The following is a 25,217-nucleotide window of genomic DNA, read 5'->3' as shown; positions in this document are numbered from 1 at the left end:
GAATTTAATTTGTTTATGTTTATCATGATGTCCTTGCTTTAATTATGCCCATCAATATATCCTTTTTAATCAAAATATTTTGCCGATCAAAATATCTCTTGGGGCGACGATTTGCTAACACTGAAAATCTTACTCCCTGCAAGGTTTCATCACTTTATGCGTTCGAAAAAGAATTTCATCTTTAAAATACATATCACTAGCTAAGTGATAATAGTTTTTACTGGGAAAATGCGGACTTGAACTATCCATTGATGAGACATAACCAGTACGTGGTTTACCGTGGTTTACGTACGAAGTTAATTTGCTTTTTATAAACTTCTAATAAACGTCCTTATTTATAAATTTAATTGTATGATTGATAATATTGATATTTTTACTTTATATGTATCTATTCAAATAAACATTACAGTACGAATGATTTCCAGTAATTAACGGCAAATTTATGTTGCAATAAATTACATTTCCTCTTCTCCTGTTGCAAAATTGGTGCCCAACTAAATACATGATTGTGGTAAAAAGGTAAAAGGGTCTTGTATAATACGTCTTTGAGGGCAAAGACTTTGAAAAAGGAGGAAGGAGTGTAGCAGGATTGGACTGGTCGATCATCAGTAATCAGGTTGATCAGCGGTAGAACATGCGGCTAATGTGCAGAGGTCACAGGTTAGAACCTGGTCTGTGGCTACTACATTTTCCCCTCTGCTGTTACACATGTATATTTACTTAATTCAAAGGACAAATATCAAATCAATATCAGGAACGATAATGAAAGCAAACGTATACTATAGTTAATTATACTGTTGTCGTAAACATTGAAAGGCATGGACACATAGGCTAGTGGCCCTGAAATCATGTCCTTTTTACAATGGATACACACTAACAGATATATTAACATTGCAATTATCTATATTCCCATGTTAGAATGTGGCATTAAGATGTTTTATCATTGAAGCGTGATATTAGTCATATGTAGTGACATTATGCTTACGTCATTTTGTCTCTGTAAGCTCACAATACTCCATTATTTGTAGAGTCCAAGATTCGGGTGGTCTGGGAAACCTGCCATGTTGGGGAAACCCCTCTAAATGACGTCACTTCGCACGTGCGAAAAAGGAAATCCGCGCATGTTTTGGTGACGTCATGATGGAAGGTGTACAAGATGGCGGCTGTCGGGTGCATGGAAAATAGTGGGGATAATAACAGTGAAGAAAGACGGGACAACTGTGTCTCTGATCTACGTGAAATGTGCAAGAAAAATGGGTTGAATCATAAATTTAATTATGAAGAAAAAACAGGTGATTGTATGAATGCAAAGGAGATTATTTTGGAGAAACTAACAAGGATCAATGGTACTAACAAACACAATTCATTCACGAAACCATCGATTCCAACACTTCGGTCGCGTGGGGATAGAGTGTCCGGGGGGCAGGACTTGCCCCGACGGACGAGGAGGTTGTCCAAGCAGGATCAGACTGAGCCACGAGTCACGTAAGTTGTACAAAAGCTTGTTATACGTGCAACCCCTCCTCGAGTTGCATGGCTTCCCTGGACAAAGGGGCTTCATTGGGGCACCTCCACGGGGTAACCAATTTGCCGAAGTTAATTTTGTTTATTTGTTGCTTCGCAACAGCATCTTATAACTGTTAAATAAAAGAAAAGGGCAATTATGGTTTACACTGATTTTGACCATTTTGGTTTTTGGTGTTGTAGCGACTTTTATTAGTTTCAATTGATTTAACAAGTCCCTTTAGTTACCAGGTTTTTCTAATGTCACCGTGACCAGCTGTAAAATGTGATTTATCAAGTATTGCAGTCTCTCTGACAATTGTATAAAGTCCTGTAATTCTAAAATGATCGTTTCAAGTTAGTTACAATAACATTTAACTAAATATTTAATTGCTTATTCAGTATAGACAACAGATTTTTGCTTATTCAGTATATTCAGATTATAAAACATAAGTTCTATTCATATCATCTTATTATCTTATCAAACATATGTTTCAATCTTCAAATTTTCATTTATAATTTGATTAAAATGATACATTATTTTAATTGAAAATTATGCTAATAGATTAATTAATTTTCACATCATTTTTATATGTAATGATTTAATAATGAATATTTTTCATGCCAATCATATTTCAAAATAACTGTAACTGCTGAAGGTTGTGCATTTGTAACTTGAATGGAATTATCAACACAAGAATTTGGTGTTTGTTTCCTTTCCTAAATGATGATATTTTAAATAACGAGATGATTATAATTTTAATATAAAATAAGAGAACATTTTAATTTCGTTTGCACTAACAGCTCTCTACGTGACCAGTCAAACTTTTTGTTTTGACATAAAGACAAACATTTCAAATATATTTCTCTGTTTATATTAATTATTATATGATTTTATTAAAAGTGAAGTGTGTAGGAGTTTTTTGGGATTGTTAATTTGGCTGATGTCGGGGTCATGACCTTTGCGGTTTAACACTGGATAAAGGTGTGTCTGGTCTCAATAGGGGTTCACCTTTCACTGTTTCTCGTTTATCATTTAAATGTGGTTCTGGTGGGCCAATCTGGTAACAATCTACCATAACTTTACGCTGAACTTTCAAAGTTTTTAAATAAAATCGAAAATGTGTAGTGTAAAAGAAATTGTAAAGTAATGTCACAATAATAGACATCACAGGTATTTGATTTTGTTTATATAGTGACTCATGATATACTTAAATTCTTTTTATAGGTTAACTAGTATCTTGAACTTAATTGCTATTTTATATGATATATATATATAAGTTAACAAAATATTTTTAAAGATCATCAATATTTCTTATTCTGATAAATCAACAGGATATATATATATATATATGACTTACAAAATGATTTTAATTAAAAGATTTGCTTTTATTAATTATTATTTATATATCTGTGTTTATCAAATATTGATTGAAAAAAAACCTATTTAAATAAGTATCTTTTAAAAAAACACCAAAAAAACATTAACATGATGATGATATGTCATCTACTTGTGTAAAAAAATCATCATATTGTAAAAGTTAAATTTAATAATATTAACTTATGACACGTAATATATTACAAAATGTCAATAAAAGATGCTCCACCGCTGACAAATGGTATTTTTCACTATCTAAAACAGGAGCAGACGAGTTATTATTTTTCTTCAGTTACAAGAAATACTTACTTTACACCATTACCAACATTGAAAAGTTTGAGCTTCTAATTTTACTTCAAGTTAAAAGTATGAAAAATAATTAATTGCATCCCGAAAAAAATCCGTGGCACTCTATCCTATATGGAATGAAGTACTGATTGCGCATGCACCAAAGGCAAAATGAATTACGTATTTTTTATTATTTTCTGTGTTAATTAGACATATATATACACCATTAAACACCAATTATTGTTCAAATGATGAATATCATTTATGCTCTGTCTGCGGTGGAACATCTTTAAATTATATAAAAAGTTATGTAAATGCATTAAATGGTTATATGTGACATCTATATTTTTACGAAATAAAGGTTTAACTTAAAAAAAAATTATTCAAATAAACACTGTTTAACCTAGGCTTGTATACCTTAATTAAACTAATTATATAACAAGAAACATAACTATGAATTGTGCCCTGTTTTATTAAAATGAGATGTTGTAGTTTGTGATCAGATATATCATTAATATTTGATTCTGTGCTTTCATCAAAAACACTGCAGAGTACTAGAATTATGTCCAATTAGTATATATATTCTAAAATAGATCTAGAAAAATAATGTAGTCACTAGTCAACTGTCTACTGTTGACAAAATCGGACTTTATTTCAATTGAAATGTACTCGAAACCTGTTCAAAGAACTCAGGTGTATGTTTTTAACTTCCTGAAATATTTGCAGTATGTCGTGACCATATCTGTCAATCAGCATGACAGTACATGTATACTTGTACATTTATCCATGTTACTATTTACTGTAGTATGCATGTCAGGTGCAATATATCATTTTCTGATCTGTATATAGATATACTTAGGCTATTGCATGTAAATGTTACATTTTACCTGTATTTGTATGATACATGTATTGATGTATGTATTTAAAAAAAATTGAAGTCTTTTTAAATCACATAATGTTAAATTTGTGCATGTAGCGCTATATATAATTGCACTATGTCACATGGTACTGTTTATTTATATGTAATCTGTTGTAATTTTTCTTAAGAAAACTTTAAGCTTATTTGAATAGACAAACAGAAAGTTCTGCCGACTCCTACTCAAGTATCTGTAACGATAGGTTGTACTGTAGAAAGAGAACACACAATTTGATGCCATTAGATTGATCCCCGACTCTGTGTCTTTGTGTATATACATTTTCTGATCTGCAATTATGCAGATATTTTGAGGTTTATGGTTTGGTAAGATATATATTTATTATATATACCTACTGATATGAAGAAATGAACTGCTCTATGGTTTTGAATTATTGGAAATTGTTTCAGACATCAGTTGTGGAAATTGATATGAACTTTTCATACAATTAGGTATAATGGTTACTAGACAAAAGAACATGGACACATGTATGTATGGTTAAAATTGATATATTGACAGCAGGGAGTTAGTTTCTTAAATGTTTTTATGCACTGATTATGATTTATAAATGATCATGACAATTAATGGTTTGAATAATTAATCTCCTCATTAACTTAACTTTGTCCTTTTAAGTAACCTCTCTCCTTTAGTGTCCATCAAAGAGATCTGTTAGCTCTGTAATAATTCCTTATAATCAATATTCTAATGCTAAACTCAATCATGTAAACTATAAATTTCCTAGGTTATTCATTTTGTGAAATTAAGTTCAGAAATTGTCACAGTTCATTTTGTAAAACTCATTGTCAAACCCTGGTTCAATATTAATAAAGCAACTTGCTTTAATGAATTGAATTGATTTTTGATCAACTCTAAAATTTTGTGTAAAAAATCAAGATTGTTTCATAACACTTCTTGATGCTTGTATAGTTATGAAACAATTGAAGGTCAATATTTTATACCTTCATATTTTCTCCCAGTAATTTTCACGCAGGTAGCGCTATATATATAGATTTAGAATATTGTTAGATGTAATAAGTATCCTGTTGTCAATACAGATTATGTGTACATAATTGTCTCGATTCACGATGTATGTGTATTATTGGGATAAAATATTACTTGACTGTGTATAGGAATCACAAACAGGAGATTTTGTGATACATTTTGTCTAGACGATCACATCCTATATAACTCTATTGATGCAGACTTTTAAGAGTATAGCTTGTCTTCGATCTCTTTCTCCTGCTTCCTCGGATACCAAAACAGATCGAGGAATGTTAATCCAAGGAACACCCGTGATACTACGGATTTATGCACCATACATTTGATATACACATACAGCTAATATAGCAATGCACATTTAGTGCTAATTATAACCATGCTCCCTGCAACAGAAAGGAATTTTGACGAGCTATTAATGGAAAACAATTAATTACAGATCAAGTAGCGAATTGACATGCCTCTGTAATAAAAATATATATCAGGTTGATTTCAGTACATTTATGATAATTTAGCGAATATTTGAATGCTAGAACTTGAATTGCTTACCTATAACATATATATATATGTACCTGATATAGATGTACATACCTTTGACTGCTATACACTACTGTTGAAATATAATAAAACAATTAAGCATTCACACTTTTATTCACAGATTTATTTTCTCAATTAAAAGTGAAGAAGACCAATATACAGCATTTACAAATTTGAATTTACTTATTACAAATAAAGAGAAGTGATGCTGTAATTTATTAATAAAACACTTTTGTAGTTAGGGAAAAAAACCCACATGAACAGCATATGAAGAATTTTTTTTGACTGATAAGCAAATTCAAATGAATTTAATTGATTTTCATTAAGTTGAATGTAGCCAAGCTAAGCTGTAATGAATGCAGCAAGCACACAGGAAATTTAAATTTCACAAAGTATATCGATGCTGTAAGTGACATCAGCACCTGAAAAATTTATTATGTATTGCAAAGGAAATCATTCAAGTGAAGTTTTATAGGGGGTTCACACCAGAGTTATTAATTATTCACAATTGGAAAAACAAATGAAGGTGAGATTGGGACGTTTTAGGTGACAGTTACATACATGTATGGTTCCTGCTTTGTTGGTGGTAATCATTTGGCTTACTCCTTCATCTCGTTAGTATACTGATCATTAAATCTCGTTTACAGGTATATCGTAGAGATTGTATGCCCTTTACCTGTTGACTATTGTAAAATGACTTGTAGACACGATAATCTATCAGGATTCGCAGATGGAAACATAAACATGCCAAGCTAATAGCCTGCTCTCTGCTTCATAGACTGTCTTGCATGCAACATCTATTTTAAATCAGTATCGACCATGCATAAATCTATAGATATTGGCTGACGGTGGAGATAGTGTTGGATGAAACAGAAGCTGGGAGATGGCTGTCTGACTGAATGTATAGTGAATGTGTAATGGGTTTCCATATGTTAAAAGTCTGTTTGATGTCACTATGATGTTCTTTTGGGTAGATAATTATGCCATCTATTAATTTATACTGTCGGTTTGATATATTCATGTGTTGCTCTATCATTGTATCTGGATTTTTTTTAGGAATCTTTTGTGTTGATGCAAGTTCTCATACCAATGTTATTAGTTTATTATTATCCCTGAAGTTGTGTAGCATGTTGATGGATATAGACCATACAAAGCCTAAATATACAATAAACCATTTAAATATTTGTTATATTCACTGCATTGTTACATACTTATTACTATTGAATAAATTTAAAACTTTTAGATGTGAATGCTTATACATATCTTTTAAACTTCCGATTTGATTTTGATTTGTTGTTTACTGGTAGAAATTAAAAAAAAAAAAAAAATTACAAATTAAATATTAGAACTTTTCAAACTGAAGGTTCCTTTTAAAAAAAGGTTCCTTTGAAAATATTTTTTTCTGAGAACATCTTGAACGAAAATGGAAAATATGTTTTAGAATAAATCTGTTTTGAATAAAGAGTGAAATCCTTTTCATTCCCACTTGCCTTGAACTTGATACACACCAGCAGGGTTTTAATGTAAACTATACAGAGCCATTTAGCCCAGTTTTGGAATGAGTTTTTTTTTCTGTGGTTGGTGTTATACCTATATGATGTATAAAAACAAATGTGTACCGAGGGTTACTGAGGAGAGTGCTTGCAACAACAAAAACATTAAAATCGTTTGAAGCTGCATTTTTAAAAAGTGAAATCCAGCTGGTTTGTGGCCTTATATAACACTGTATTATGCAAGGTCTGAGTTTTAAGTTAAACATTTATGGAGATGGTAACATGATGCTAAAACAGTTTTATGAATATCTTACACATTAGGTTTGATAATTCATTACTTTATTACACAAAAATGATGATTAAGACAGTCCAAGCCTAATTTCTATATTGATATATCTCTGGAATTTGGAGATTGTATCTCAAAAGGCAGTTAGATCATGATCAGTCATCTGGTACAGATCATTACAAAAAGATCAGACTTTCTTAAGGTAACCCAGCTTTCCTTCATATCCAATTAGACTATTATTTGACACTTAGGTTGTGATGACTTGGTAACATGTTACATTTTGTGGAATATTTCATTTGTTCATTACGAACCCAAAGTTACACATTAAATGGAACATGAGTGACATATGTTTCTCAGGAATGAACCGGTTTGTCTGTCATGTCTCACTTGGGGGTTCCATGTTTTAATTCCTAAATTTAAGAATCACAATTGTTTTGCAGAGTTAGAGACTGGATTCTAAGCATAATATTCTGACTAAAAAAAAAATTATGAATATAACACTTAAAGCATATTCATATTGATAACTGCCATGTTGAATGATGTACACATATAATGTGATTGCTTTGTTACGTTTTGTTCCATTTATAAGTAAACCATTCCAAGTTGGCACAACTGAATATTCCGCTAACTGGTATGCCCTGCTATACCAAAAAAAGTGACAAGGAGATTTGTGTTGTTAGCATGTTACTCTATACGAAACATGTGAATAGAAAATGACAAGATGTGCAGATTTGCACTACAGTGCAAAGAGTTTAAACATACTTATTTTCATCTGGACAGATATTCTGCAGAAAGAGATCTATTGGTAGGAAAAATCACTCCACTTATCTTACCTGGAAAAGAAAAGATAACAAAGAGGAAGTTGTAGTTTTGTATATCAATATGCAACATATATTTACACATAACTTATCTTCTTTAATGAAGCAGTAAGGTGAAACTTGTATATTGAAGTTCACCTAAAATTTGTTCAAGTGTGCACTTGAGGAACATGTACTGAACTTTGCAGTAAACTTATCAATACTGGGGTAAATGTGTGCAATCCTTTCCTGGCTAGGACAGACCATTGAATGTGGAGTGGTTTAGTCACGATACGCCAAGCAGAAAATCAAGATAGCCCAATTAGATTTTCCATGTAAGGTTAGTGGAACAGTGTCTCCTGTTGGATTTTCCGACTACAGAGCCTTTTGTCTGTATAGGGTCTTGTCTTAGAACAGGTGGAGTGAAGCGGAATCTGATACAAAAATTACATAGAAAATATATATATAGCTCCCTGTTCAGGACTTGTGAAGTTCACAGGACTGTGAGTGCTCTAACATGGCAGGTGGAGTCAGGGTTGTGTTTTGGTGAGGTACAGACACTAGGGTGATTTAGGTACATGTACAAAGCATGTCTGTACCAGTGATATGCTTCAGACCTAAATATTGTTTGTCTTGTGTTGCTCTGACCCATTCTGTATATATATAATACAACATACAGTTAAATTAAAAATGCAACAAGTCATCAAATATGTCACAAGTATGAATGTTTATCAGGATACATCCAAAACATGTTTTTTTTTCTGTTAACAAGCTTACAGAGTTGAACATGCATGTGTTGGTAAGTTTGACTGACTTTTGACATATTTATGACCACTGAAGCACTTGACACCTGTGAGCATGTGTTGTACCAACTAATGATTTTAACTGGTATCTACAGCAATTTGTCAGGAGAATTTGGGATAAAAAACTGTCAAGGAGGAAGAACTTGTGATATCATTTAAATAGCCTTTTAGATTTCAATATCATTTTTGGAACTAGAGCTCAATATTTGCTGCATATAATTAGTTTTGATTGGCCTGTCTAGATCTGCATGTATGTGATTATTACAAAAGCCTGCTCGCGTCACATGTACAGGCAACATTCATTAGTAAAGTCACACATATTCCAGTGGATTTCAGCCCTGTTTAATTAACGTGCTTAAGTTCACATGTTGAAACCAATACATGTCTGTTAGTACTGACTGAGTTGTCGAGGGCAGTGACATTCATATGAACTTCAGTGTACAATTATACCAACCTGTGTTACTAGCACTCCATAAATGACCACAGCTGTATTAAACAGACAAATATTGCCAACCATTTGAATGACCTGCAATATATTAATATATGTCATATGTCATTTGGGTCAACGTCCTAATAAAGCCAGGGTCATTAAGTGTCAGGTTATAAAAAGGTGAAGAAAAGCTGGAGTATTCAGAGAAAAAACACTGATCTGTACATGTGGTCAGTACCAGGCAACAAACCTTAATAGAATTCAAACTACAAACACAATGGGGAGGGCTTGTGGTCATATTGTGGAAATCTTAATTTAAATAATTGCCACCGCAGACACATACATTTAAGATATGTGCTCCTTTGTTTTAGATAAACAATATTTCTACCTCTCAAATATCCCATTTTATAGAAACAACAAAAAAAGAAGTAAAAAATCAATGAAGATTTCTTTTAAGCCTAAGTCAACAGTAAACCAGTGTGAAATAAATGAATCTAAATTTTCATTTTATTTTTAAATGTAGTTTGGCTGATCTTTTTTAAACATGCAATAACATACAAGACAAAGGTATTTGAATGTCAGATTTTTTTTAACTTGAGAAAAAAATATTCTAAATAATATTTTTGAAATGTAGATAATTGATAATTTGGCATATAAAAGGTTAATCATGTTAATTGAAAAGATTTTTTTTTTGGATTTGTAGCTTTTTATTAGGACGGAGATAAGATGATTCATGTTAATTGATAAGATTTGTAGTTTTTATACTTGGACAGATAAGAGTGTTTCTCCAACCACATTTTCGGTGTGTAGAAGTGTGAATGGTTGTTGTGATGATATGAGACAAAGACGACTCTGGGAAGCGTGTTAGGCCTGGCAGGAGATGATCACAAGTGTCCTGGCATTGTGTCCTCAACTCGGGGCCAATAAATGTGGGATTAGGGTAGCAATTTAATGCTGCTCTGCTCCTAATACTACTCCATGTCGTACAGTGCTCTGTACAGATGTGGATGGCTAAGTCGGGCTTCTCTTCCTTTGTTAGCAAGTCATTTGTTTGTCTCTGCACTGTCAAATTGGAACTGGAGACTCATTGTAAAGACAAATGGCATTGCTTCCTGTTGTAATTGCATGCTCACCAAGAAACTTTTTTATTGTATGTTCAATATACATAAAATAAGAATTGAGTATTGGCAAGATGGCAATGGGGTAGGCATTGGAAGGGGTTTGGGTATAAAGTTGGATTGGAGGGGACGATGGATTGGTAAGGCTGATGTGAATGGATTGGAATAGAACAAGGACCAGGTAGCTATAAAGCAGGGAGATACTCCAGGATATGGGGAACTTGCGCACAGATATAGGGGGTTTGGCAAGGATTGGATTCAGCAAGGCTGAGGTGATTGGGAGTAGGAGATTGGACTTGTCATTGTTGCGGTCATTAAGAAATTTAATAGCACCATATACATTTGGTTTAACATTCTATTTACAGTAAGGGTCATTTAAGAATAGGCCAGTGAAAGGAGTTAGATGAAAGTCAAAGTACCCAGAGAATAATCGCAAATTAGTGACCAGTACCTGGCAAATGCCTCACATGCGATTCAAACTTGCGACTGAGAGGTTGAGGACTTCATTGTGATAACATGTTCGTATATATGTTAATAACCTCTAGGCTACTGTGCCGGCCCCTTATGCAAAATACATATATGTATAGAACAAAATTAATTAAGACACATATTAGCAATTGAAATACAGTTGCCAAACATGTGCAAATGATTCCATAATTCTTTATTTTAATATGTGTACTTATTTATGAATATGCTATTCATGTATCTGTTTCCTGTCGTAGTATAAATGATAAGATCTGTACAATAACTGTTATCATTTCTCTGCACGTCAACTCTGTTTTAACTAACATTTTAGGCAATCTTTAACCTATTTCTTTAGCCTTTAACAAACAACAAAGAAAGGTGACTGTTTGTATTTGTTTCGTCTGAATTCTATTAGAAAGAACTTGGTATCTACAATTCTGTTCCAGTTTCAAATGTGGAATCTTGATGGAAATGATACTGTGTCTCGTCTGTCTATTGATAACCCGAGAGAAGTGTTCAGACAGTACAATTAGCATTGTTGTTTATGATGCTGTCACTGACAATTATGTGCTTAAATACCATGGTTAATGTAATAAGTATGGATACCTGTCAACAAGGATTATCAAATTTTGTAAAATGAATAATAAAATGTCTGTTTCATATGCGACAATTAGTGGACATCGTCTGGTCTAGCGCTGTATGTTAATTATCTTGTTTGGTTTGCTTTGATTAGTTTAACGTCCTATTAACAGCTAGGGTCATGCCAGGACATGCCAGGTCTGTAAGAAGAGGAAAGCCTGGAGTACCTTGAGAAAAACCACTGACCAGCAGTCAGTATCTGACAACTGCCTCACATATGATTCAAACTTGCGCCCCAGAGTTGGAATGTTTGTGGTGGTAATATGTCTGGACATCTTAACAAATATTGGCCACCATGCATGGTTAATATTGTATAAAGAAGTTTCAGGATTTACACATACTTAAGACGGTATATTGACATATAACTTTGTTTACTTTAATTCATTGTATTGCTGATGTCCAGAGATATGCTTATAATTATCTAAATGATGTGATGTTCCATGCAATCATGTTAGTGTTCAATTGTTTTCAAAGAGGAATTCATACCTGAGAATTCATGATAAGCTCTTCCAGTCTTTGAATCAGAAGAGTCCATTATTTTTCTTCAGGGGTGAATGACTTAAACTGATGTCTAGCATATAGGTTCAGGATGACAATTGCCTCTTTATAATTTTTTGATCAATTAGTACAATATATTATGAGTGGATGATGTCATACTATAAATTCAAAATAAATTAAGAAATCTTTAGCTAGTAGTTAATGTCTTGGTAGATTGATTTATATAGTTCTGTCTCTCTCTGGAGACCTGCACAGTAAATTAAAGGGGACTTTATAAGGAAGAGGAGAACATTTATGGTGAAGCTCCTATGTAGTTATGACCATGGGCAGGTTTACAAGTAATTGAACAATGATTGTCCAAGATCTCATTGATGATTGATGTTATTGGTGTCTGATGATGATTATGACATTGCGATTGATATCTGATGATATTAATGTGATCATGATGTTGTAGCATTACAAACAGCTGCCAGAGCTAATATTATATCACTTAAATATAAACCAGTTACTGCATCAGATATCAAATTCTCCCTACAGATTGACATCAATATTGATAAGAGAAACTGTAAAGCTATGATATAATAATATGTATATTATAGCAGATATATACTGACATTATGGTGGTGAATGCAGGTGTCACCAAATATTGTGAGATATTCGACCCCTTCGTGGCGCTGACAGACCTCCATGGTAACAACCTGTCACTACCCAGCTTCCTCCATCATAAAGTTAGATAAATTCTGACGGGTAATTTGTAAATATTCATATTCATAAAGAAATATGTAAATTTCTTGTCAATCAAATGCTGTGCTCTATTATGGTAGAATGAACTTGAAATAATTGTCTTACAAATGGACATTAACATGGACATTTTGTCTTGATCTGTTTTATCTTGGCTTACAGAGACAGAACTAGTCCTGAAAACCGACAAACTGAAAGTCAACATAAAAGCTGATTTTGAATATGATGTTGGAATCTTGCATATGTTTATGTTTTAAATAATTGAGATTTTGATCTGCCTCTGCAGAACATACACACGACTGGGGGTACAATTTACATAGCATCTCGAGCTTATAAGTTGCTTGGTTTTACATGTATCTGACAGAATTAGTTTTTCTGAGCTCAGATGTTATCAAAAGCACCACACTAAGGCAGACAGGGAGTTTTTCCTCCGCAGCATGCTACATTTCATTTCTATCTGAAAGTGTTCCGCAGTTTGCCTGTAAACGCCTCTCGGAGCCAGAAACTGCTATTAGAGAGTATAAAAGCGACCTGCTTGCTATCAGAGTCTATGTGCTGTGTCTATATAAACTTTTGATAGTGTATGTATGGTGTCGCATGCCCGGTGCCAAGAAATTATTGGGGTCTGTTAAAATTTAACCTTAACAATTATACACTAGAAAAGGCTCATCTTGTCTCTATAATAGGTTACTATAGTGATATACAGTCTTAGTAGGGACGCTTTAAAAGTACTCCTAGAGGGTCGAAACACCGGTATTGAAAGGTTTAAACACCTGGCATAGCTAGAGAAGGTCTAAAAATCAGTAGAAGAGGGTCTATTGGTAGAAGGTCTAAACCCATGATAGAGGATCTAAATATCTGTGATAGAGGGTCTAAACACCTGTGACAGAGGGTCTAAATACCAGTGATAAAGGCTCTAAACACCTGTGATAGAGAGTCTGAACACATGATAAAGGGTCTAAACAAATGTTGCTGAGGATCTAAACACCAGTGATAGAGGATCTAAACACCTATGACAGAGGGTCTTAACCCATGTTATAAAGGGTCTAAACACCTGTGATAGAGGGTCTAAACAAATGTTATAAAGGGTCTAAACACCTGTGGCAGAGGGTCTAAACATCTGTGATAGAGGGTTTAAACACATGTTGTAGAGGGTCAAAATACCGGTGATAGAGGATCTAAACACCTGTGGCAGAGGGTCTAAACCCATGTTATAAAGGGTCTAAACACCAGTGATAGAGGGTCTAAACACATGTTATAAAGGGTCTAAACACCTGTGGCAGAGGGTCTAAACACATGTTATAGGGTATCTAAATACCTGAAGTAGAGGTCTAAACACCTGTATTAGGTCTAAATACCCGATAGTTTTCAATATAGAGATAGCTTGCAAGCACTTAAAGGGTGGTACAATATAGTGTAAACATAAGAAAACTAATCATACCACATATGTTCTCTCTCAAATAAAACTATAAAGGACAAATTAAAGAGGATTTATTTATGTCGGGTTACAGTAATGGAGACTAAACTGATCTAATGTATTAAAAGTGTGGTGATGAATCACAATATCAGACAGCTTGACAACTATTCAATAATGAAAATATTTCACACAAAGATATTTTATTCGTTGTTGCTCATATAACAGAAGCCCGCCTATAGTGCTCTTGTCATTCGATTGTGTAGACATTAAGTTGATAGATTTTGAGTAAAAAATCTGACACATTGTCATATATGATTAATGTTTGACAAAAAAAACCCCAAAAATTCAACAAATTTAAAAACAAACAAACAGACGTTTGGCGATTTGATTACGATTAATTCTGATTAAAGTTAGTATCCAAGCCTTTGTTTTTACTCCGTGCATTGGACATGGTCTTCTTTTATTAGTATGAGTCATACTAGCCAAAGGTCATCAAAGGTCAGTATTGATGAATATCTGGTTCTGAAAGATTGTGGACATTGTCCAGAGCTGGACACATGCATGGCTGACTCGACACATGGCTGACATATATGTACCAGAGACAAGATTTCAGGATACATGTATTAATTCCTAATTAACAGACTCCAAATCCTGCAGACAAGAATTTTAGACCCGAAATTTTTTTTAATTAAAACTTGTTTACAATTTGTAGCATTATTCAGTCTTTTCTTCTTTTATTGTGGTTTTAAGATGCTTTCCTCACAATCAATGTAAACGCAGACTAGAAAATGTATGCTTTCCTCTAACCTTGGTGTTTTTATGTGGGTAATTATAAATTGTGCTGGGCCGTTACTGTCAGATTTTTATGGAAATTTATATCAGACATAACCTCTAATGGAGCTCTTAGTGCAGAAAAAATGTCATTTGGCTGCAAGGCTAAAGTTATATTTCTCTTTGCTAAATTTAGATTTGCTAAGTTTTAATTTTCTGAGCCAGACATGTTCGTGGAGGGAGATAATAAATATGCATTACACTATGGATTTGACCTTTAGTTTTATTTCACTGTGACTTATAAAAAAACAACTTGTAAATGTTTATGCTTGAGAAGATTATCTTGTCAGGAAGACATAGAGGCTGTGAGTGTTTAATAGAGGGTAATGGAACACTATAGCTCCATACTGATTAGATAAGTGAGCATGTTAATACCCAGACATATTGCTGCCGTGCTTATTGTTCTACAACATTTGATATACAGCCGCATCTTCTACCTGCACGTTTATGAAGGCCTTGAAATGGTACTTACAGGGCAAATGGTGGAGATAGACAGTTACAAAAATAAAGAAAATATATAAAAGCACCTCCTGCCATCTTGCAATAATAATGATAATATACAACAACAAAGACTTACAAGCAAACAACAACAAAGAAAAAATCAACAAGCAAACAACAGCAAAGAAAAAAACATAATGTGCAGTGAAAGATATAAATAAAAAAAGTATATTATGTAATGATTTGCCATTACATGTATTTTGATACTTATCTTTAAAATTTAATATTCATTGTGAGTTTTACATATAGTTTTTAATATTGCATAATCATATAAGATAAATAGAAATGCTTTGTGGAATGGAATAATAGAAAGCATGAACTGTAGATCTAGGTCTGTGCAGTATCTTAAAATTTGAAAATCTGAAAGCTAGGATATTTTTTTTAAGGTTTTGCTAAATTATATAGCATTAATCAGCTTGATCTTTCAGGAAGCTGTGTAGTTGTAGCAACAAGGTGATGAAATCAGAAATAAATTACAGCTTTTGCTGTCATTGTATCCCCAGGTCTAGATTATACTAAGCATTAATTAGTATTACAGCATGCAGGCAAAAGAAGATTAGGTGACAGAAAGTATACCATGACCATAGCCCTCTCCCGAAGCCTACAACTCTCCACTGTCATTTTCTAGCACTCAGCCTGCTCATTTCAGATTTATATGTAAAAATCTTGCTATTAAGCTAAAATGCTTGACTCAGTTTTCATTTTATGGTGACTTTGGATGAAAATGAGTATCAGTGACATTTGAATCTATGCAGACTTCTCCAGTGTAGCAGTTGGCTTTGCTGTACCAATCAATAGTGACATGTGCCGCTCAATACAGACAACAGTTAATGCAGATAAAAGCAGACGACACTCATTTAGTAAGGCCAAGATTCCTTCTCTTTCTACTTAAATTTCAAGAAAAAGTTTGCCTGAAGATGAGTTATTACAATGGATGCCTATTTTGTTGTTTCAATAATGTCTCCCATTACAGTACTAGTGGCAATTTCTGAAAATTGCCTTAAAACTTTCTTGGTGTATTTCTTGAATATTCAGATAATTGCGTTCTTATAGCCAGATTACAAATGCTGCAACTGTATCTTAGAATACAAATGTACTCTAAAAGTTACAGTATTTTTTTTGTTAGAAAAAAATCTACAAAATGTGTCCATTATGAAAACAACTATGTAACATAAACAAATCAAAGGAAAGACTGAACTATGGTTAAGATCTTCAACCTCTGTACTATATGCAGTTTGATCCCATTGTAAGATTTTGAATGAAAAATAAATTGGTGCTCTGCAAAAAAAAGAAGAATGATCGCGGGACAAACTATTTGAAGAACTTTGTCAAAATAGATCGAACTTAAACAAAGTCTCTCAAAAAAAAAAAATACTCGCAGGTTGCTTTCTTTGTCAAATCTTTTGATAGCATAATTACTGACTTTTGTTGACAGATTCCCCTAGTATAGGCCTCTTGTTATAATGCAATACACCTTACTGACCCAGTAATCAGCTGGCTGTGGATAAGTGGGTCAAAGCTATAAATAGTTCTGTTTACCTACACTCACATATATTTATAAATAGTTAGGGAAAGGTTACTGCAAATACACACAAAAAAGTTACATCAGCAGTATATATATACACAGGTTGGCATATGTAAAGTAGCAAACACATCAGTCCAAAATTGTAACTTGATCAACTGTTACATCTTTACAATCATGTGTCATACTGTTGTTGTAATTCTGTAATAGTGTAGCAGAGGTAAAAAAGAAGGAACAGAGCAAGACTCGAACCAAGTCCTCACAACTCCAGAGTAATGTATTTCCACTATCCTGTCTACATATTATATATTGCTCTAATTTCATCTGCATAGATATCTAAATATTTTTTTGTAAAACCTTATTTTATTGAAAACTTTGAGTAATCATAATTAGTAATAAAACGTATCTGCCATCTTTATACAAAAAGATGAACCAAGTATTCGCCATATCCTTGTTTTGTTCTTTCATTGAGTGAACAGAACTTGCTGTCAGTTAGTTTGTGGTGTATAGCACAAACAAGCTTAAGGGATGCTGTTGTCTATTATTTGAAAAAGTGGAAATATAAAATTATACGTTCAATATAGCCTTGAAGCCAGATCTTGAGAAACCGAACACAAATAGTTATACCAGAGCAATGGAAGCAGCGGCATTCTATCCAGTTCTGATACTATTTTCAGTGACCCATGTCCAGTAAAAACTATTTCAACAGTACAAATACAATTTTGTAACAAAAAAAACAAAAAAATTTCAGTGAACTTCAATTAGGATGGTTAGTGATTGGGACAGAGGCGTTGGTTTATGCATCCACATACATGTATATATGCAAAAGTTACCACATTTTTCAGATACAACTCAATGAAAGTTTATATTTGGTTTTGAATTCTAGACACTTTGCATTCGTGAAGTTGTTTGTGTGGGGACCAACATATTTATCTCAAATAAAGATGTTATGTTAGATATTATTATAGATGTTATGTTAAATATTGTTATAGAAGTTAGGGTGAAAATTTATTTGGTAATATATGAATACACAATTATAAGATGTCCCAAATTTAACCCCACACCTGTGTACACTTGTATGAATGTCACCACAAATAACTTTATCTCAGCTTTTCATACTTAATGCCAAACCTGACGTTATGCTATTTTGAAGAGTTGGCTAAATATATGTGTATGTTATGACATTCATGTCAGCCTGCGTCAAGTATTCTGCCCCTATATTCCCCATGTACAGGTAGTTTGGTTTATACCACTGGCCCACTGACATTTAAATTGACCTTATTAGGGGTGACACAGCCCTCCTCGGAGCTTGTACAGTCTATGCACATGAAAGCATGTTTTTCTAATAGTATGCGGTAATAAAAGAGGAATTTTTCCTTCTTCACAAAGACGTTCCGATTCTGTCTGACGTTAGCACGGAGATTGTACTTTTCATTTCACATAGGTCCGTAAGGGGTTTAATGTTTCTCAATTTCTTTTGACTGGAGTTTACATCTCTACAGATGTTCTGCTGCAATGATAGAAGTTCGTATTAGGTTTTCCTGTTTAAACGCTGCTGCCAGGGGCACACCGCCTAGGCCTCTGTATAAAGGTGTAAGTGATTGCTTCATAAAACAGTACCGAAGGCATTATCATGTATTTTATTTCCGATGCTATTCTCAGACAAAAGAATTAATTAGAGAAATTTATGCTGATTCTGGTAATTAGCAGTATTTGTTGGGTTATTGCCATACAATTGGTGCCTTATGTACAGCTATTCTTTCATCTGGAATCTTTGAAGTTCAGTTCCACCTAGACCTGTTGAGAACCAAGTGCTCACTCACATACCTTTCAAGGTCGTTGCCAAAGGTCATGGATTTCTTATTACATGTTTTGGAACAAGGGTATTTGTTGTCTGCATTTATATGAGTAATATACCAAAGTCGGTAAAAAAACATTTTTGGTTAAGAAAAATGCAAAATAAATGAAGTTTGAAATGAATATGAATTTGTCTGGCTTCTGCTTGGTATATGTACGTAGATCATGATTGGGTCAAAAGGGGGACAATACAATTAAAGACATAGAAAATCTTCTAGGCAGAGGATTCATCTTGAATTGTTTACTTACAAATGAGTATTGATTTCAAATTGCTGATTATTTGCTGTAGAATTGTTTGGAACTGTTATCTTTTACATTACTTGATGTTGGTAGAGAGACAGAGGTCAGGGTCAAAGGTCAGGATCAGAGGTCATCTTCTCTTTGTCTGGCCAGGTATTATTTAGATATATTGTTGCATGCTAAAGATATATTAATCCTGCATTATTATACTAAACTAGTCTGGTCCAGTAAACTCCTTCCAGTTGGTTAGCACATGGAATAAACCTAATCATGCAGAAGGCTGCATAAGGTGGAAAAACACTCAGAAAATAGAGATCCTACAATTGGCTTCTACGGGTGATATAGTCATAACTGTGATGAAGTAGACAAGAGAGTATGTACTAGGTGTATATAGACTCATAAACTTATTTAGAAGAATAGGAAAATGTCCCTTAGAGGACAATGATCAAATGCATGACTTGAAGTGTACAACTACTTTATACCTCATGACTATATATACAAGGCTGATATCTACACAGTGACAAAGTTTCAGTTCATTTTTAGCATTTTCTTCACTTTTCCCATAGAGATGGGGTATACTATGATGTCTGACAGACAATTCCTCATCACTGATCCATGATGTCCAAACTGTCCCATCCTATCCCTTCCCGTCCCAGTTTTGAAGTCAGTGCCAGTTATGTTTTACAGACATTTTCCAGCCTTCCCCCATTCCCCTCATTTTCCATATGGTTAGAATATAAAAAAGTTTAAAATTAGATATTTGCACATTAAATATTGAGGCCCGATAATTTGTACCAGGTAATTATTTTGGGATTTTGTTAACTAGCTTCAAACTGTTGATTTTATAGCATCTTCTCTATATGGAAGTATCAAACCATTCTCAGATTATAAAGTAATATATGACATATTTAATGCAGAGGAAATGTTGGTACATTTACCATAGTAATAGAGAAGTGCATTACTAATGCTTGGGTGGACATGGTACACTGATCTACATAGATATGGACCGAGGGTGCATCGGTCAGCTATTTATAGGTCACACTCATTTAGGTGTTACACTTACTGACCACTCATCTGGAAGTCTGAGGACAATAGATCATAATTTTTAATTACAACCTCATTATATCGGCATCAATGATTTAAATGGTGTTTTACACAGTTAAGGAAACAGACTGTTGTATGTTTCATAGAATGAAATGGATATGGTATATCTTACATGGATATGTTCATGTAAGATGTGCAATGATTTTTTTTACAGTGTAAAATTTCTTCCCTTAATAGTGTAAAATTTCTTTATAATCATCATCATATATTTAAAACCTCAAGTGCTATCAACGACATTCATCTGTACTTGAGTTAAGAAATCCATTTCTAGCTAAGTATAAAATTAATCATATTATAAAAACAACTTGCATTTGTAAGTAAGGGAATTAAAGCAGTATTGAGATAATGTGTTAACTGATCTATTTCAAGAAGAATTCTAGGTTATTATGAATGATAAAATTTATGTTCATGATTATGCCCCACTATGTTTTCACTATTTTATTCATCAAGATATTTTAGCATCCAAAAATAAGAAATTAAAAAAGTGACTACACAGGAATTTGTCATCATCGACTTTATATTAATTCCTTGCACATAAGATACATAAGTGTTTTGTTTATTACTTGATGTTGAAAGGATTAAAGATATTTTACAAATTGTGTGTTTTTGGCCTCCTGTACATGTGTTGATGAAGTGAAGTTGTGATAGTTTATGGTGAAAATGATACACCATTAAAAGAAAACCTGAGAAAGCTGATGAATTTGAAGACTAATGTTCTCGGGTAATCAATAGGCCTAAGATTGTGCCCAGGATATGGCTTCTTCCATAGATTTTAATTATGGACAAATGTATACAGGTAGCTGAGGACTGGTTTCCAATATCGTCTAGTAGTACACATTGACATGGGTGTGAGTTCTCTAAACCATGTTTTTTGTTCAGTCGTAATGTTCTGTTTTCTTTAAAGAAACCGTTGTCTCTGTTGTAATATCAAACAACAGTCGTAATGTTCTGTTTTCTTTAAAGAAACCATTGTCTCTGTTGTAATATTAAACAACAGTCGTAATGTTCTGTTTTCTTTAAAGAAACCATTGTCTCTGTTGTAATATTAAACAACAGTCGTAATGTTCTGTTTTCTTTAAAGAAATGTTCTGTTTTCTTTAAAGAAACCATTGTCTCTGTTGTAATATTAAACAACAGTCGTAATGTTCTGTTTTCTTTAAAGAAACCATTGTCTCTGTTGTAATATTAAACAACAGTCGTAATGTTCTGTTTTCTTTTTCACTTATTAGCTGTCTTTTACATTTGTGATGAATTTTGAGCCTTGAAAAACAAAACTGATATTTGAGAGAACTTTAGAAAAACCAAGTTTTTCTCTCTCAAGTATCTTCGGTTTTTCACCTGATGGTTTTAATTGAAAGTAAAATTAAACAAAACTAAAAAAAATTTTGTATAAATATTGATTAATCAACCCTTTTTTTTCTTATCTTTCATGGGCAATTAATTTATTTCAAATGAAATAAAAAAGGAAATTTTCAAGATTTGCTGTCAAAAATACTGAAAGATTAACTTCAAACTTCTAATTACCAGGTATAAAAGATGATTTAAAATTTGATTTTGAGTCTATTTGGATAAAGGAAAGGTCGGTATATAAAATATATCTATAGAAAATTATTTTGGGCCTTTTTGTGAAGTGTGTAGTTCATACTGAACGCTTGGATGAAGAAAATGATCTCTTTCTTTAAGAATCTTGTGTAGGCATTCTATTTGGAGCATTTGGTACTGATGTGGCAGCATTAATGAGGACTGAAATATGAGAATGATACTAAATAGCCATGCTTTATTGATCTTCTGTAATGCCACAAATGTTCAAATTCTGACTAATTGTTGATTGGCTGATAAAAGCTGCCATCGAAGGAAATGACTACATCGGGATCAATGTACTGACCGTTATTGGCTATAGGGGTACTGACCAGTTGTAATCCACCATTGTCTGTGCGAAGGGGTCACTGAAAGTGTGTTAGCCACGCAGGATCACTGTTCTAACAGTCGATGATATTCCTTCATCACTATTGATCAGTGAAGTGATGTCTGATCAGTCATTCTGGGTCTGTTGATATAGATTAATTTATCTCAAATTAATCACTTTCTTTGTTGTCTTATTTTATTTTGTTATGCCTTTATTTTTGACATGAAATGTGTAAATATGATTACATTTGGTCTTTTGGTGATAAAATCAAGATAAAAAAGTGAAGGTGAAGGTCAGATGAATGAAATGAAGATTATAATAGAAGGTGAGGGTCATGATAGAAAGGTAGGTGAAGGTCATTATATAATTATAGCACTTTAAGATGAAGGGTAAAGGGATGGATATGAAAAGTGAAGGTCATCATGTGTGAAATTCAACATAGAAGGTTAGATGAAGGTCAACATGTAACAGAGGTAAAAGTCAAGTTGGATATATCGGGTGAATAATGTTAAGATTCAACTCGGAGATGTAAGCTAAAATACTAACTGGAAATGTGATCAAGGTCAACTAGCTAGACCAATAAGATGGGGAAAACTCTTCTAAATATAAATCAAACTATCACCTTAGGGTCCAGTCATATTTGTCAAAAGAAATATTAAGTGACATTTTACATTTGTACAGCATTGGTGTTGAGCAGCTCTAACCTGGTCCAACTCATAAATACTCTCTAGTTTCTTTTCCCATTTTTTCCCTATTTCTGTTGATGCTATCTTGTATACATGAAGATTTTATCTTTGTCTGGTGGTGGAGATTGTGGATTTTTCACATTTATGAGTAGGATTGATTAGTGCCAAATGGCCCTGGGTTTTCACAGCAATTTAACCCTTGTCAGAACCTCTACTATTTTCTAATAGAAAGCATGGACTGGTCTATCTCGGCTATTGATATTTGAAATTTCTGTTGTAGAAAGGGTAAAGAATCTAACCTCCCATGTATATAAAAATGTATTAACAATGTGTGATACACAAGGACTTTTGCGGGTAAATTTTATTAAATAGTGTTTTAAAATATTTTGTTCCTTATGGATATTTCCGAAGATTGTAATACAGAGAAATGGAAATTATGAGGAATACATGTATGAATTCTGGCCAATTCTGACTATAGGGTTGTAATTACACTCCACTCCAGATGGTATGGAGATTATGGCCAGTATGTGGTCATTGTGGTCATTCTAGTATTCTAACAATCTGCTGGCCAGAGTGACTTTCCCCTGAAGTCAGGGCTTCCCATTGTGCCCACCTAATAAACATGTGCTGTTTGGTTTTATGTGCTGTTATTAGCATGAACTTCCTTTCTTTAATGCTTATTTCCATGGTGTATTTCAGTTACAATCTGGCATTTACTGCCCCAAATTAGGCACCTGATCCAGTGGCCACCAATCTGTACTTCTGGACCATTCTCAGGGTACCTGGTAGAAACTAAAACTGCATGATATATAAACTATATATAATGTCCTGTAACTAGATAAGACCATTCTGGTTGTACATCTAGTCATGGTGGCCAAGTGGTGAAGGTGAAACATGTGATAGAGATTTGCCAGGTAATGATCACAGGTCTAATATTTTTTTCCTGGAACTATGACTTTCCTGCACTTCTTATACAATGACCCTGGCTATTAATACTAGGACGTCAAACAAAATAACTTAAATAGGGCAATTTGTATACATAGAAATAGAGACTGATTCCTATAATGTAGATCTGATGGCTAGCCAGTCATCATCACACTAAATTAATTACAAAACCGAAGACACCATTGAAATTACATCCTTTATTAGCTCGTCTATTCGAAGAATAGGGGGAGCTAATGTTGTCACCCTGGCGTCGGCGTCGGCGTCAACGTTGGCGTCCCATTTCACGTTAAAGTTTTTGAGCAAGTTTCTGTTTCGTCAATTGTTTAAGGTTAAGTCATCATAAATGTTTATGATTTTATTTTCCTAATGTGTATGGATGCTGAACGTGATAATACAACCAATTTGGGGTCCTTTAGGGGTTTTTGAGTCTGTTAATTTGTCATATTTCCATGTTTAAATAGTAAATACTTGAACATCAACTTCTTCTGAATAGGCGAGCTTTGCTGTTCTCCAACAGCTCTTGTTTTTGTGTATCATATCATACAATCTCCTATATTTTTTTTCAATAATTACAAATTGATTCCATGTAGTCAAGTTCTTTGTCTAATTTGGTTTCACTTTCAAAATTAATCTGTTTACCAGTATTTACAATTAAATCAACCAAGAAATTCATTTCTTAATTATCTGTTCAGAACTTATATTTTAATATCTAAAACTGTATGTGATTTTAACATAATAAAAATGCAGAGAAACTTAAAACGAATCAGCATCAGATGCAGATCATAGAAAAATAAAGGGTTGAAAGATTACATTGAAAAAAAAAAAACTGTCTGAATCATGAGATGATGAATGTTAATGGTAGGTTGTGAACTAAATTAATTATTGAGGGATTCTTGTATGTGATAATACTAAGAATGTTATTGTCCCACTTGGCCTAGTGAAGAATGAGCAGCATTGAACACCAAGGTTACACCGCTGTCAGATATTGCTATCAAATACAATCATCATGTGATGAACTGAAAGCTGCAGAACACCAGAGAGCTCTTATTCACATCCTGTAGAGTTATACTTGTGGCTTAACATACTACTCTGTGGAAAAGTCTAAAAACTACTCCAGAATTATATTGCACATTACCAAATTTGTTAATGCTATAAAGATATGTTATTTTGTTCTTTCTTAAGTAGACTTGCATAAAAAATCTGTACATTCTATGCAGGTGTCATTTATTGCTTGGTTCAATTTCCCTATGAAATTCTGGACTGATTTCGTGGACCAGACATTTCGGCCCGGTGGGATCACGTAACTGCCTTCTGTGATGGAGAAT

At 33.4% G+C, this 25,217-nt stretch overlaps 1 protein-coding gene across 1 annotated transcript in view; it reads left to right on the top strand.

Moving 5' to 3' along the window:
* The first annotated feature begins 1,140 nt into the window (after positions 1-1,140).
* The window catches only part of LOC138323969 (zinc finger protein AEBP2-like), a 56,782-nt gene continuing 32,705 nt past the window's right edge, over positions 1,141-25,217 (top strand). The window contains exon 1 of the mRNA XM_069268934.1: positions 1,141-1,485. Within this exon, the coding sequence (XP_069125035.1) occupies positions 1,157-1,485 (329 nt within the window). The 5' untranslated portion in view covers positions 1,141-1,156. The remainder of the gene's footprint in view (positions 1,486-25,217) is intronic.

Source organism: Argopecten irradians, chromosome 1 (genome assembly GCF_041381155.1).
Source record: "Argopecten irradians isolate NY chromosome 1, Ai_NY, whole genome shotgun sequence".
NCBI lineage: Eukaryota > Metazoa > Mollusca > Bivalvia > Pectinida > Pectinidae > Argopecten > Argopecten irradians.
The sequence above is the reverse complement of the archived record's forward strand: the minus strand, read 5'-3'. Positions and strand labels throughout refer to the sequence as shown.